This window comes from Dermochelys coriacea, chromosome 10 (genome assembly GCF_009764565.3).
Source record: "Dermochelys coriacea isolate rDerCor1 chromosome 10, rDerCor1.pri.v4, whole genome shotgun sequence".
Classification (NCBI taxonomy): domain Eukaryota; kingdom Metazoa; phylum Chordata; order Testudines; family Dermochelyidae; genus Dermochelys; species Dermochelys coriacea.
This window is the reverse complement of record NC_050077.1, coordinates 22,260,207-22,276,614: the sequence shown is the minus strand read 5'-3', so window position 1 is coordinate 22,276,614 and position 16,408 is coordinate 22,260,207. Positions and strand designations below refer to the sequence as shown.

Here is a 16,408-nt window from a genome sequence, read left to right as displayed (position 1 = left end):
AATATCTAGGCACAACAGTGTGGAATAAGGATAGCATCTTATCCCTCAACTTTGAATTTCTTTACTTTTTGTTAATATGACAGATATTTTCTTAGAATGTTTTATGTTTAAAACCAAACTACATGTATGAATTGGCATCTTCATAAGTGTGGCCTTTTATGAATTGTTTAAAACTAATTACATATCTTGATATGAAAATGTTTGCAAAATGACAGGTTTCAGAGTAGCAGCTGTGTTAGTCTGTATTCGCAAAAAGAAAAGGAGTCACTCGATTACAGATCTGAGAGTTTTAGAGTAGCAGCCGTGTTAGTCTGTATTCGCAAAAAGAAAAGGAGTACTTGTGGCACCTTAGAGACTAACAAATTTATTAGAGCATAAGCTTTAGACCTGAGAGTGGCTATCCTTCAGAAAAAACCTTCAAAAACAGACTCCAATGAGAGACTGCTGAATTGGAATTAATTTGCAAACTGGATACAATTAATTTAGGCTTGAATAGAGACTGGGAATGGATGTGTCATTACACGAAGTAAAACTATTTCCCCATGTTATTTCTCCCCCCCACTGTTCCTCAGATGTTCTTGTTAACTGCTGGAAATAGCCTACCTTGCTTGTCACCATGAAAGGTTTTCCTTCTTTCCCTCCCCTGCTGTTGGTGATGGCTCATCTTAAGTGATCACTCTTCTTACAGTGTGTATGATAAAACCCATTGTTTCATGTTCTCTGTGTGTGTATATAAAGCTCCCCACTGTATTTTCCACCAAATGCATCCGATGAAGTAAGCTGTAGCTCATGAAAGCTTATGCTCAAATAAATTTGTTAGTCTCTAATGTGCCACAAGTACTCCTTTTCTGATTGCAAAATGTTGATCTGCTCCATCCCCAAAAGTACAGATGCTTATTTAGTCCCTTAGTCTGCTATGTAATCCATTAGTCTGGATTTCTGTGTTTATACTTAGTTAACAGAACTCTGCTCAAGCAGAACTAATGGCTCACACTTCATGATTTGGTAATTTAGGAAGTTATAAGAATTTGGACTATTATAATCTAGAAGTACTAACAGCCATTTTGAAAGTTCATTTTGGTATGCTTATTAAAATGGTTACTGTACAGTTAACAGCAACCACTTTTAGTTTGTTTCCAGCATTTCTTTGATAACAGTTTACCTCTGCAAAATGGCATAAGCTTTCACACCACACTGTGCACTAATCACTTGCTAAATGTTATTTTTTAAACTGAAAAAACAATTGTTTCTGAACTGAGACCCATTTTCAGCCCAGAAATTGCTTTATGTCTGATCTTAATTTTGTGGGAATATGTATGTATTAGTTACAGCAATACTGTTAAAGTTATTGTATGACAAATAAAATAGAGTTCTAGAATATTTAATTCCTATTTGCATTCTGGTTTGTTTTTCAAAGCATTTTCATGTTAGTTTCTAAAAAGTGAGAAATTCTATAAAGAGCAAATTATGGGCGTGTAGTAACAAATGACAACCCCTCGCTACCAATCCAGCGTGCCCTCAACTAACTACTGTTTTTTTTTCCTACAGTCATCTATTCTATTTTTTGAAGCATTAATCCTTAATAGTGTTGAATTTTACATCTTGAAGCTTTTCTATCTTTTCATTGCTCTTTACCTAAGATATATTCAGGGGTTAGGGAGTCGGTGTGTTGCTATCTTGTGTACATCTTATGCATTCTGACCGTGACCCTGCAAAAATTTTAACTGAGGTCAGCATGTCTTACTCATGTCCATAAATGTTTGCAAGATCAAGGCCTACAAGAATAATATGGAACTCCTCTTGTATTGTCCTGTAAACATTTTAATATCCTGAAATGATTCTTTGAGAGATTTAGCTAGATGAATATCTCTAGCAAATAGTCTCTGAAACAATGGAAGTAAACTTGGGTATTAAATATTCTTAGAATACTATAGTCTATTGGTTTGGTGACCACTGCTACTCTGCCTCCACAAAAATAAGCTGTACAAGTCACAAAGGTAAAAAGTATACTAATAACTGTCTGATATATACATATCTAATAAATCCAAAGTGTTGCTATAGAAAATTCAGTGTTCTCAATATACCTGGCCTTGCTACAGTGGATTGTGTGCGATTACATTTAAAATATCCCTTTGGATGCAGTTAAGTTCTTCCTTCAGGATTTAAAAATGAAAGAGAGAAAGAGGAATTTTCTAAAAGTCACAGAAAATAAAATACAAAAACAACTTGAACAAATTTAAAGACTCTAGACAAGTGAAATTTCACTGAACCAGCCAGTGCTTTTAGTTGCCTTTGCCCTTACAATGCCTCTTGATCTTGGCTCAGGCTGTCCACAGGAACAATCAAGTGCAGTGATATCTTATCTTCCCTCAATGTATACTCTTTATTGGTACAGTAGGTTGAAATCAGATTGCATTATTTTTCTTCTGTTTAAAGTCTAATCAAATGACCACACATTTTGCAGTTCGTTTGAGCATTATGAAGGTGTATCAATGCTATTTCCTATATACACTGCTTTCTTCGTGGTGGTACTTTTAATCAATAACTACAATCATTCTCTCACCTGTGAAGTATAATTCCCAGATGGCTCTGATCTGCATTATTGATAGAAGGGTAAAGAAACTTACTTGTATACTTCAACATTAATGCAGAATTAGCATCAAGCATTTCTCCTTTCCAATCATTCTGTGGTAATTTACCTTATTTGCAATCAGAATAGTATCATAAAGGACCTATACTGTAAACAGATAAAGTCAAATTTTCATCTGCTGCACCTCTATAGCTTAATCCCAGTGCAACTGTAGGTCTTGTGGATCTAGAAAGTCAGTAGAAAACATACTTGGGGCAGTAGAGCTCAGAGGAGTAAGCCCTGATGAGGAATTGGGCATGGAAATGTCTAACCACTCCATATTGTCTAAATTTGTGTCAGGAAGGTCAAGAGATAAACAGGAACTATTAGCAGTGAATTGTTGGTCAGCTGTTTCCATGGGTGAATGAGCATGATCAAGCATGCTGGAGTGATTAAGCAGATCATTCTGAAGATCTTCAATCAGAGAAAATGATTCTCTGTCCTCGCTACTGCTTGTTAGTTGAGGAATTTCATTACCTGAAGGTAAATGTCCATCCAAGAGAGCTTCAAGTTGGTTCTCCAAACTTATAGATAAACTGTTTGTTGGTTCTAAAGACATAGGAGGTGCCATTTGGACTTGTGGTGGTGGGCGACATATCACTGTGTTCACTGGCATTGTGGTGATATTGGCTGTAACTGGTCTCATTTTGGAAATGGGAGATGGTTCCTCTTTTAGAGGGAGGGAAATCTCTGTATAAAAGAAAGTTAAAATAAATCCATGAAAATAAAGAGCAAACAAAGATTAAGTATCTTCAAATATTCAGCTACTAAATACTTTGAGGTATGAACTGTAAATCTAAACTAAGCATGTGAAGTTGTTTACCATTTTAATAATGAGAGAAGGTGGCTGAGATAATCTCTCTTCTTGGATCAACTTTTGTTGATGAAAAAGACAAGCTTTTCAAATTACACACAATGCTTCTTTAGGCAGTATCTTTTATTGGACCAACTCCTGATCCATTTCATCTGTCTAATATCCTGGGACCAACATGGCTGTAACAACACTGCAAATAATGAGACACAAAGTCTTTTAAACTGATCTCCACATCTTTTCTTTTCAGTAGTATTTCAGCAAGTCTGAAATACTGCATTTAATTTGAGGAGGACTAACATGATGTCCATGGTCTGTCTAAATTGAAGATCTGAAATACTAGTGCTATGTCAACTGTATTTTACTACAGTTATACAGCTGCTTCATAACTTAGTACTAAATATTACCTTAGAACAAGAGCTCACCTAGTGTTTTTCCTATTAAAAGGACATTTCTACTTAAGCAGTAACTGCACAAGTCGTTGAGGAGGCTAACAGAACAATTTACTTAACCTTAAAGCACTGTTCCCTTTAAGTTGTGTGCGCGCATAGATTCTAAACTCTGTGCGCACGGGGAAACACCATGCACACATTTGTCTCGCGTCCTGACCGCACATCGGTCGGGATGCCCGCTCGCCATCACCGCCAAAGTCCCAGGGCTGGCGTGGCGGTGCTTCCTGCTTGCAGGTGCCTCCCCCCCGACCTAACCCGATCTGACCCTAAGAGCCAGAGAGACCTGCTGGCTCTTAGGGTCTCTATATGCTGCCAGCGCCTGCAAGCCCCGCTCCGGCAGCTCCCATTGGTGCTTTTCCCGGCCAGTGGGAGCCACGGAACTCACATTTGTGGCAGGCACAGCACATGGAGAGTGAAGACACCCCCCCCCCCCCGCTGCTCTGACCCTAGGAGCCAGAGACCTCCCAGCAGGGCTAGTGAGTGCGGCCAGGGAAGGGGGCAGGGTGTGGTGGAGTGAGTATCTGGGAGGTGTGTGGGGCCTGTAAGGGTATACAGGACGCTGGGCAGTGAGGGAGGTTTGTGTGTTTTGGGGTGCTAGGCAGTGGGGGAGATGTGTCAGGGCACTGGGCGGGGGTCTGTGTGGGGCATTGTTTAGTTGTGGGGGTGGGGCTTTGGGGAAGGGCACTGGGAGGGTGGAGAAATGTGTGTGTATTGGGAAACTATTGAGTGGGGGAGTTCTGTGTGGGGCACTGGGCAGCTGCTGTGGGCGTGGGGGCGCTGGGCAGGGATGTTGGTGTGCACAGCATTGTGCATTTGTGTCAAATGTGGGAGGTTGTGGGGGGGCTCTGGGGATAGTGGGTTCAGGGAGTGCAGGCCAGGGGAGCTATGTGGCTCTGTTTCCTCCCTCCACCCACCCCCCACTCGCCGAGTGTGTCCTGATATTTCACTCTTGCAATCTGGTCCCCTTATTTACAGGCAACTTTTGATATTGTTCGCCTGCCATCTATCACCACAGCCAGATTCTACTAGCTGGCAAGGGGGGCGAGAAAGGGAAAGGAGGGCAATGAATCATACTCATCCCCACCAGTATTTTGAATGTGGAACGTTGATCACATCGGGACGGTGGGTGGGGGGGGGGGGGCCCACACATCTCCTTGTAGTCTGTTCATTTGGCTGTGTACAAACTCAAGTACATGCGAATAAGTCAAAATGCCTAGCTGTAGTTGCTAAGGAACTGCAAAGATTTCCCAGAAATGAACAAAGGTAAGTGTTGTTTTCATGACTGAAATCTTTCACAGGCATTGGACTTCATACATTTGCTTGTGATGTTTTACCATTTTCCCCGTGTTTTTTTGCCACAGATACATGGATGTGATCGGAGCTATGCACAAACTTCCGCTATCCTGATCTTAATGATCTCCCATTTGCCTTTTTGTCGAGTCACGCTGTTAAGCACATTGAAATAGTAGCCATATAATAAAAGTATTAATTTTAAATAGACCAATCTGATAAAAAAATCAATCCCAAAATGTCACTGTCTAGCAGTCTAAAGCATAAAAGAACAGCGACTTCATTTAAATCTGGACGGCTGGATGAGACTATAGAGACAGTTACACCGAAGTCACATAGTATAATGCCTGTTAAACTTTGTGAAATATTCACATATGATGAGGACAACAGAGTGATTTGTGTATATTGTTGAGATGCCAGAGCTCTGAGAGAATTTTCAACTGGAAGAATGTGGAACAATGTATGGAAGTTGGATTTCTGAAAGCATCATCTGTCAAATAAGTCTCATATAGATGGTGAAACAAGACTTGGAAACAAAAGCCCTTCCTTACGGAGCAGATTGCTTAGCATGATTCTTGAAAGTCCAACTGAAAAGCAGAAATTAATCTTGAACGCAAGCGCTCAAACCCAGAAGAAATCAAGGTAATTATTGACAATGTGGTGTTGGCTATTAAAATGAACAGCTCAAAGCTTTCTGTTCAGGATATTAATGACCATATGGAAAAGTATGTGCGCATACCAGCAAGCTGGAGAAATAAAAATTATGTGTTTGAATTTCTTGAAATTATCAACTGCATTGTCCAAAATGACTTCATGCATGAAACAACATTGGCAATGTTTCATACTCTAGCTGTTGATGAAAGCACTGATATATCCATTAACATACTTGATACTCTACTTTAAATATAGATCCATAAATTCTGCAGGCTATAAAACTTTGTTTGGTGGACTATTACGCTTGCAAGAATGTGATGCTGCTTCAATAGTGTCTGCAATCAAAGATTTTTTAAAAAAACCCACCAACTTGATCTAATGAAAATGGTGATGTTCACATCTGATGGTGCCTCCGTGATGTTGGGCAAACTCAATGGCATGGCGGCTCAGCTGAAACGTGATATTCAACACTTAGTTCAGCAACATTGCATTGCACACCAGGAAGACTCAGGGATTTACAATGAATGGAAAGAGGTCAAGCTGATAAGAGACATCAAAACCTTAATGAGAATTGTCTATACTGTGTTCTGTCAGTCATCCAGGAGAAAATGCAAATTTCAGGAAATAGTGGATGCTTCTGAATGCAAGTCAGTGGCTTTCAGGCCACTCAATGAAGTGCGCTGGTTATCTAGGCATTTCGAGCAATTATTCGAACTATAATCCTCTTCTGGAATATTTTGAGCAGGACAAAGATACTGTTCCAGTTTCTAAATACTGCCACAAAAGGCTGAATACCATGAAATACTGAATAACATTAGAAGTTTTGAATGATGTTTTGTTGGAGCTGGCTTCACTATCCACGATGCTCCAGAAACAGGGCCTTACACCTCTTGAAGCATTTCACCTTGCCCGAGATAAACTGAACAAGATCAGAAGACAGTACCTTGGCGATTCAGTCTTATGGAGTGACAAAGTTAAGGCTCTCTTAAATATGAGCTCTCAAGAAAATAATGAAATTGATACCAGTTCCATAATAACTTTCATAAACATCTTGTGTGCATATTTGGCAGACAGGTTTCCAGAGGATGAAGTCCAGGAATGGTCCGCTTTTGATTGTGCAGCAAAGTTATCAGGTCAAATCCCTGTGTTCAAAATACAAAGACTTTCTTGCTGAAGAGATTGTTATAGTCAGTCAGTATGACTTCAAGTTTGCAGTAGCCAAAAGAATCAAAAGCCACTTGGTTTTAAGTTCCCTGAATATGGTGACATTTGCTCACCAGAACGAACGGTTTCAGGATCTTGCAAAGTTGATGGATATTGGAGGAACATTCTTAGCATCAAGTGCAGACTGCGAGCGTGGTGTTAGCTTAATGAACACACTAAAAAACAAACTATGAAATTATTTACTAGTAGATCATTTGAACATGCCGATGTGTATTAAGAGTTACCACCTGGATGGAGGACTGATAGATCTGGACAGAGTTTATACTGAATAGGCAAACTGAAAAAGATCGCAGGGAAAAACAGTAAGGTTAGTTTAGCAGTCTGACATTTCCACCAATAAGAAAATTAAAATGCATTTGTAATTACATATCTTATTCTTGGCCGATAATAATTTATTTATTTATTTAAGGAAATTTTTAAATTTAAAACACAAACTTTTGTTTTTCTTTTTTTACTTATGATGTCTATCTGAAAACCCATATAAGTTGACACAAATTGCAACTTTTTAAATGTATAAGCATTTTTCTCGCTTGGGCACATTTGCCTCATGGCGCACAAATTTGAACTCTGTTTCAAAAATTTGCACAGAAGAAAGTTTTTGCGCACTCTGCCTGTCAAAAATTACAGGGAACATTGCTTACAAGTTAAGTGTGCCTACTTTTTTTTCTTATGCCTTGTTTATTAGCTCTTTCTAAACTACAGTCCTGCTGCTCTTAATCAAATAGCCCCAGTAAAGTTAAAGGAACTAGTTGCAAGATCATGCCTCTGTTGTACATTTATTAACTGAACATTTATTAAAAAAACAATTTTTTCACATGAAACTTTTAAGTGAAGACAATGAAAAGCTTTTTTGTCTACCAATCTACACGGTTTTCTTGAGTCTAGTCTTCACTAAAAAAGGTTTGCTGGTATAGCTGTTCTAGTAAATGCAGCTAGTAGAGACCGTTTCTCATGGCGAAAATGTGCTTTTGCTGGTATAGCTCACATTAGTTTCCCAAACAAAATAAGCTATATCTAAGACCCAGCTTAATTTGCGATATTGCGGATTCCACAATATTAGGCTTCCACTGCAATTTTGCCAGTGGATGCCCTGCCATGTGCCAATAATAATAAGGTCTGTTATTGCTTGTCTGCAACTCAGCCGCAATTCAAGTAGGGCCTTATCTATGTCAGCAAAAGCAGTTTTTGGCCAGCATAACTGCATCTGCAAGAGGGCTTCTGTTGATATAAAAAAATGTTAAAAAACACATTATAATGGCAGAGGTTTTTAGTGCAGAGCTCATGTAGGTTAGGACAATAACCCAGGAAGGGGGGTCTTTCCCTTTTTAATAAGATGATGGAAAATATCTGCAATGGTATTTTTGCTTAACTTCTTTGCAAAATTTACAAGAATTGGCAAATAACTCTGACTGATCAAACCGTAATTTCTTCACCCTCTGCTACAGATGTTTGTATATATCTGAGTAAGCATAATAATGTGTTCTTTACCATTTCCTGTAACTTTACATCATTATTTTGAAATGAGAAGCATAGAACCATTAGCATGAAGATGTTTTTGGAAGCATTAGAACCATTTGTGCACATTAAACAAAGCTTGATTGTTCTGTATTAAGATGTTTGAATTTTTGTGTAATAGTTCGATCATGACAAAGGTCTTATATTGTGGTTAGTCTGTACAGGCAGCTGTTTTGCTTTCAGATTATACAATTTCTGCATTGTGTAATTCAAGTTTATTATAACTCTTCAGTTAATTTTGACTAACAGAAATACTATAGATTTTTTTAGGATGTGGTTGAAATTCCAGCTACTGCTGAACAATCAGTTTTATCTTGCCACTCATCAATACCTTATGGAAGCAACACTAAATATTACACTAATTTGATTACTTGCTATCAGAACATTTTCCTCTGAGTATATTCTCAGCCTACAGTGAATTTTATGTACATTTTTATGCCAGTGCTAGTTTGCAAAATTCTTTTGTTCAGAGTTGCTTTCTGATCTTTAACCTTAGTTTAAATGCTGACTGGAAGATTAATTATGTCATGTTTTAATTTACTTGATTAAATGGGACAGGACGTTAGCCATTAACTAAAGTGTGTGTGCACATTTTATGCCTATTTCCCCCAATAGTTTCTTTGAGGGTTAGGTTTTAATTTGTTAATTTTGTACATTACAATGGAAACATGCTTTATTCTGTATATAGTGTCTCTTCCAGATTCTAATATGAAGTTTTCCTTTTATGTGTCTCTTTCTTCCATTCTACCAAACACGATGCCATACTGCTGTTAGCAGACATAATGAATGGTGAGAATTAGAGTGCAGGTTTTTCCTCAGGTGGCAGATGCAAACACTCTGCAACCATAATTGGCTTGATGTGATGATGATAGTCAATAATACACAGGATCTATGGCGGAAGAACTAGAACCACATCAAGGATACTGACCCTGGAAATTATTATTGTACCCTGTTAGAAAGGGGAAGCTACTGAGAGCTTTTACCACGTAAATAATTTATCTAAAGAGAGTGATTGAAGTGGTTCTCCAGGCTTGCTAACATTCTAAGATTAGGGCTGCATGGAGTCAGGAGTATGTGAAAGAGCCCAGAAAAAGATTGGGCAGCATGAGCAGAATGGCCAGTATTCTAGAGCAGTGTTTCACAACCTTTTTGATACCAGGGACTGGCACCAGGCCATGGAACAGTCATTGAGAAACAATGTTCTAGACAAATGGGGAAGAAACGTTTTCTAGAATGGCAGATGAGAGGAATATACTAAATTTACAAAAGTATGTGTTTGTAAGACTCTGGATATAGCATTGTCCTTTTATTTTAAATACACATCACTTTTTTCAAAATTTAATTCATATAAATCTACAGAGCAGATTTTAATTACATCTCTTTCCTCTGAACTGGATCAGAACCATAAATAGTTTACTTCCCAAATACCCCTGAAATAAATGTTTCACTTGCCTCAAAATGAGAGCTGAAACCTTGATAAATAGCTGTCTAGTTAAAATGTAGAACTACATGTATATTGTCTACTAAAATATTTTTGTCATTGTCTAAAGCTAATGTATCACAATTGACAGCCTTCTACAGCAGCAGTCAGCTTGGGGTATAGGATGAATGATTATTTTCCTCAGTGCTAATAGAACTTTGGCCTTTGAAATACTTTGCATTTAGGTACAGTGTTCTTAGAGAATTGAAGAGGAATAATAAATGCCATGTTTGGTACCTAAATATCCACTTGCTCCAGCAGAGGAGACCCTGCAGCTGTAGTGGCCCCATTTTTTCCTTACTCCTTTCTTCCCGTCGCATCTTAACTTCTTGTTCTAATTTTTAAATAGTTTTGTCTATACATTACACAGAGTTAATCTGACTTACCTCCACTCTTAATGAGGATATCGAAGAGATCATCCATCTGTTGACTGTGTGCATTTGAAATCTGTAACAGAGAGAGAATATTTTTGTCATGCAGACTCTAATATAAGATGTGACTGATGCCAGCTTCCATTAGTAACACTATTAACATTAACTTGGATTATGGCTCTAGACTATTTTTTAAATGACTTTAGCCTCACCAGTAAAAGCTGGACTAATGCCATGCTTTTAAATAATACTTTGAGTGATATTAGAGGTGGTTGTCATCTGTTTTATAGTGTTGTCACTGAAGTGATTAGCATGAAGCAAATCAGAAAGCTGCTGAAAGGCAAGGAGAAATATTTTTTTTAAAATAATGTAAGTAATGTTGATGTATTTAATAGCTTTTTAAACAGTGGCTTCTTCTACCACATAAGAACCAGCCAAGACTATTGGGTGGGCTACTGGTCATATATATTTTTTAAATAGTGTTCTAAAGAAATTATTACAATGGCATGCAAATGAGCATCTTGCCTTGCAACTGTCTTGAAGTCTCCTCATTGCCAATATGAATGATGTCATAGTGATACTTTAAGGCCCACCCTCCAATATTCCTCATAATAGTATTGACAACACTCATTAAAATGAGAAGGTCTTTTTTGCGTGGTCCTGCTACCGTACCTTTTTAAATGTTGAACAATTTTACACAAATACAAACAATGAAAAAATAATTAATCGTACACTTATCAAACACAGCTTGTCCATTTTCAAGGTATTATGTGTCAGACAAACTCTTTGAAGACATGCAATGTCATTTGAAGGGTAATTATTGCTAGATTGGTAACAAGGTGTCATATTTGATGTCACAATATTAATTATTTCCATATAGCTAATATACAGACAAACAACCAGTATTTTGTAGATCTGAAATAACTGAATTTATCCTTTAGATAAAATTAACAGAATCATGAAAAACCAGAGCTCTTGGAGTGAAGATCACTAGATCTATCCAAATGCTAATAGGATAGGTCTGAGCAATGGAGTGCATGCAGGGAAATCCTGGCACTTGGACTCACACACTGACACTGATTTTAATAATTCTATGTAAAAAGGGAAAAAATTATCTGATAGTTATTTTCTCTTATTTAACCTACCTCTCGCTGACATGCCTGCATGTTGCGGGTCTGTTTTATGGCCTCTTCATAACGTGGAGGGTCTTTTGTCTTGGTTCCTGGATTGCTGAACAGTGTGTGTTGTATGATATATGGTTGGGACTCCGATGGTGAGTCAGGCTGTGTGAAACAACAACATAATGAACAAACAAATGAACCATATTGGTAAAGTAAACTATTCTTAAGGAGATGAGCTATATAAATATTAGATTTACCCTAGTTCTCCGGTCATAGCTATTTAGCTGATAGTGTATGATTACTTTTAACTATTTTACAGCTAGATTAGATGTATGTATTCTGTATGTAAAATATTCATATACACCCAACACTAATTCCTCATGCTTACATTTTCTTAATAAAAAATGTAGCAACAGTCTTGTGGAGAACAAGTGAGCAAATCTTACCTTATTGGGTCCGTTTTGCACTGTGGGAACCTGTTTCTTCCCAGCATCAAGGCTAGTGTTTAATGCCTTATTGATAAAAGGCTGTTGTAGTGTTTTAACAGGTGGATTTTGATAGGGAAATATTGTATTTGATGTATTAGGTGGGAAAACCTGTAAAGGATTAATATTTTATCAAAAGCTAACGTTTTTATATTCACAATCATGCTTAAACAACATTAAAATCATGAGGGAAAGTAAAAGCAATTATGCTTTCTTTCTTATATATTTGTTTGCTTAACTTCTACCTGGGAAAGAGATTTTTCTATAACTACAATAATTGTCTATTTTTCAGTGGATTAGGTAGAAGAGTCTGGAGCAACTGTCAGCACTGCTGTTCTTGGAGAGAGACTGTCACTCTGCAATGTTGAGCCTTTACTCACCTCAAATTTATAATACAGCTTCAGTCTGCCTGAAGAGTCTGGCAAAAGCTTTTGCTGATAATTGTACTTAAAAAAAAAAAAATCTAAACTGCTTTCCTCTCTGATTTTCCAGGAAGCACATGACCTATCTGTGTTGTTCTGAGAGGAACATGGCTTCTGGCACATGAGAGGCATAAAACAATTTAAAGTAACATCTCCACCTAGTGGTCAACCAATAAAGCACAATTGTACTAATTTCTGGCCTCATATAATTGCAAACTAGTTCTTAGGAAAAGATGATATAAATTCCGAGTGCATATCTAAAATACATGCCAGATTAGGGGCTCCCTTTATTTGAGTAGGTTAGCTGGTATTTGAGCACAATCTAAAGAAATAAATGGAAAAATGGGAATAACATTTTTCCCATAAATACAACATAAGCTTAATAACAAAGAAATAAAACAGCTAGTACTAATATAGTAGTTTTCTTTCATGATATCTACCTTATTAAAGTTTAAGGCCCATCAGCCCCATTTTTTCACATTGGGAAAATATGGTGCACAGAGAGGTTAACAACTAGATCCAGAAAGGTGACTTAGACTCACCAGGGCAATCCCTAAAATGTAGGCATCCTGGAGTGTAGTGGAATCCACAGACCCAAGTTATGTCAGAAAGGGGTGTGGTCTAAGTCCTGGCCCTTAAAGGGAGTTGGGCACCTAATTGTGGGCTGCAGGGAGATGCTTCCCTTCACTCTGCATTCATAGCCCTGGAGTTAGGCCAGACCTGGCTTAGGTGCCTTTCTCACACACACTACAAACAAAAAAGAGGAGGAAATTCATCCCTTCTGTGTTCTATAGCCCAGTGGTTAGAGCACTCACTGGGTATGTGAGAGACTTTGGTACAAATCCCCACACACTGATTTGAAACAGGGTTTCCCGTCTCTAAGGTGAGTACCCTAACCACCAGAGTATAGGATATTCTGGGGTAGGTCTCTCTCAATTTCTTCTATAGAAGCCGTTTCACTTTTTATAAAATACTTAAATATTCACTGGAGCAGGGCCTGGAACCTGGGTTTTCCAGATGAGCACCCTCACCACTGGGTTACAGAATCATTCTTTCTGGCCCATTATATAGTATCCAGTAAACCATGTTGTCTGCCTTGGAAAGGATAATATTTCCTAACAGAGAACATAGGTTACCCATGTAGCAAATGGTAAAAAATGCCTCAAATTACAGTATATGATAATTTCACATTTATATCTCATCAGTAGTCACAAACCTTTCTGATTTGTTGGGCCTGACTGAGCACATACTGTGTGACAGTATTTTGTTTTGATGGTGGACCATGCATCTGTGATGCTGTCTGAACTGGACCAGAAGATGAAACAGGCGCAGATACTTGTGATGAAGCCTGAATTCCTGCTTGTGACTGAGCCAGAAGACAAATGAAATTTACACAATGACATTTCATATTTTAACTATTTACAGTATAGTTATGGCATAATCAATAATCCTCAATTGTGGTAATTTACTATCAGTCAAGAAGTCACATTGTTTGAATACTGTTTCACTTTCAGATTCCACTGAAGCTTTGCAGCCCAACATTTGAGTATGTAAAAGTAAAATAGAAGTAGATGGGCAAACACACAGTTGGACTTGGGAGAAAAGTCCCAATACACATTTTGCAAATGACAGCATTTGGAGTTATATGTTCTGATCCAGTATAGATCAGAAAATCTGAATAGGATACTTTCTGTACAGTCTGGGAAAACTCTATCAAATCCTTATTGAGACTGACTGCAAATGAAACAGCAAGAGCACATGAATATATAATCAAATATTTGTACACAACTGAGAAACCCATTTCTATACACCTGTTCCTTGAACCTCAAATGTATGGTAATGTAAATCCCTTATCACCCCTTCCCCCCAAACAAAAAAAAACCCAACATCCCCAAAACATTAACAACTTTTCTATGCCAAAGCTAATTCTCCCCCAACCCAACCTGGGCAGTCTCTGTTTCCTAAACAAAGTGTACCATCATTGCATGCTGGTATGATAGGTGATAGTTTTAGTAGGCTACCAAGCTAAGAAAAAAAAAACATGATGACTTAAAAGTAAGTGATGTCACTACTACAAAGTCTGAATGAAAGGAAATCAAGGAGACTCACATTTCAGTAGTACAGAATGTCATGCAGATCAGTTGCACTAGAATCACCTAACTGATTTATATTGTGTGTGTGGGGGGGGGGGGGTTCCTGAAGCAAAGAAAAAGGAGCAAAAGGGTTGGATCTGCTGCTTTACCTAAAGGTTAGGGAAGCAAGGAGCAGAGTGGCCCATGTGGAGAATAGCTATTTGCATATCCAGGAAGGCAGCAGAAGTTCCAAGCAAAGAGATAGGGCTTCCCAAGTTACACTGGAAGGGGAGATCCAAGCATGTGGAGAGTATGTGGTTGTTGAGGCCAGAATTAATTGATTTTGGGAGAGCCTAAAGCAGATTAATTGGAAGGTAAGTGGATGTGAGAATTAATTTTATCTGACGGGTGAGCATCAGAACTGATTTTATTTATGAGGGAAGAACTGATGACTTGTGTGGTGGTGGGAAGTCAGAGTTGATTTACTGGGGACAGGAGGGAGTGCATGCAGAAAAGGATAGAGGACTGCAGGTACTTGTCTCTTGGTCTAGTAGGCTTAATCCCTGGAAGAATAATTGTCAAGGAAATTTTTCAAAAAAATCTTTGCTAGAATGCACAAAAAAGGACTCATCTAGGAAATGCCTGAGTGAGGGGAAAGAAGCTAACTGAAAAGATTGGCTCTTGATAGTTTCTACTCAGGTCTAATGCAATCATGAAGTCAGTCAATATTTTTATAATTATTAAGCATATAAAACACTTTTCTATTCTATATAAAAATGAGTAGCATGGCTGACAATCATAATGTGTAATTTAAAAGATTAAAGTTAGATAAAACATTTCATACCTGTAGCTGTATATTGCCCACTGGTAGCTGCACTGAAGTGGCTGAATTCGGTCCTTTGATAGACAGTGGGAGTAGCAACTGTGTTGATCCATGGGTAGTTAGTAAAGCTTGAGGCTGGGCAACAACTGCAGTTTGTGGCTGCCTCTGTGAACTCACATAGAATTGAGAGATTACATTCTGTGGTTCAGCTTTGGCCAAAGGTACCTCCTGCTTGATGATGACAGCCTTTTTAGCAACTAGGTTCTGGCCACCAGTAGACACTGGCTGTCCTAAAGAATGGCTGGTTATAGATACTGGTTGCCTTGGACTAGAGCAATCAGTGAGAGTGTTTTCATCTTTGATTGCATTTAGTTGTTGCTGATCCAACATAGTTATGGAGTTAACAGAAGTCTGGGATTGCTGCTGCTGACCCTGTTTTTCAACCTTCAGTTGCATTTTCAGTACTTCCACAAGTTTCTGTTCTTGTTCCAGTTTCCTTTTGAGCTCTTCAATCTGCTTCTCTTTTTCTTGAAGCTTGCGGTCCTTTTCTGCTGCATCAAGCTCCATGCTTGAGATGCTTCCACTAGCATGACTCAGACTGTCTTCATTCACAGTCACTCTTAGAGGTGAAGTACTTAAGAACTGGGATGGTGACATCATGGTCATCATTTCTGTGAAAGTATCTGTCATGTTTGTGTCATCTGTGCTTAGACTTGATTGTTCTGAAGGAGATGGTGAAATGGGCAAAGGGGAGCTAATGCTTTCAGTATGTGCTAATTTGAAGCCAGTTCCAGCAGATGACGTTTCTGCAGGAAAGCTCCCTACTGATTTATTTAATGGTGTAACAGGGAATGCCACAGTTACCTCCCCTGTGTTACTGATGACACCAGTAGAAGTGGTTATTGCAACCACTTTATTACTATTGACACCATTATTATTAAGATCTTGGTAAGGTTTTAGACGCTCAATAAGATCTGTTTTAGTTCCAGACACTGGCAATCCCCTTAATTTCAATTCCTTCTTCAGTTCAGCTACCTGAGAATAAAATAAGACTTAGTT

At 38.2% G+C, this 16,408-nt stretch overlaps 1 protein-coding gene and 1 long non-coding RNA gene across 15 annotated transcripts in view; one reads left to right on the top strand and one right to left on the bottom strand.

Annotated features, from left to right (window-relative positions):
* LOC122455996 overlaps positions 1 to 12,646 on the top strand; it is a 45,799-nt gene extending 33,153 nt beyond the window's left edge. For both annotated transcript variants that reach the window (XR_006274584.1, XR_006274583.1), the window contains exon 3: positions 12,325 to 12,646. This is a non-coding gene — a long non-coding RNA (uncharacterized LOC122455996). The remainder of the gene's footprint in view (positions 1 to 12,324) is intronic.
* The window catches only part of MRTFB (myocardin related transcription factor B), a 225,753-nt gene that overhangs the window by 12,497 nt on the left and 196,848 nt on the right, over positions 1 to 16,408 (bottom strand). For 7 of the 13 annotated variants that reach the window (XM_043493351.1, XM_043493352.1, XM_038417939.2 and 4 more), the window contains 6 exons: positions 15,371 to 16,384; positions 13,671 to 13,820; positions 11,994 to 12,143; positions 11,572 to 11,709; positions 10,442 to 10,502; positions 1,408 to 3,319 (listed from right to left, as the gene is read on the bottom strand). In XM_043493351.1, coding sequence (XP_043349286.1) covers positions 2,784 to 3,319; positions 10,442 to 10,502; positions 11,572 to 11,709; positions 11,994 to 12,143; positions 13,671 to 13,820; positions 15,371 to 16,384 — 2,049 coding nt within the window. In that variant the 3' untranslated portion in view covers positions 1,408 to 2,783. Of the gene's footprint in view, positions 1 to 1,407; positions 3,320 to 10,441; positions 10,503 to 11,571; positions 11,710 to 11,993; positions 12,144 to 13,670; positions 13,821 to 15,370; positions 16,385 to 16,408 lie in introns of those variants that run through there. The other 6 variants (XR_006274578.1, XR_006274576.1, XR_006274577.1 and 3 more) reach the window with 2 other exon arrangements.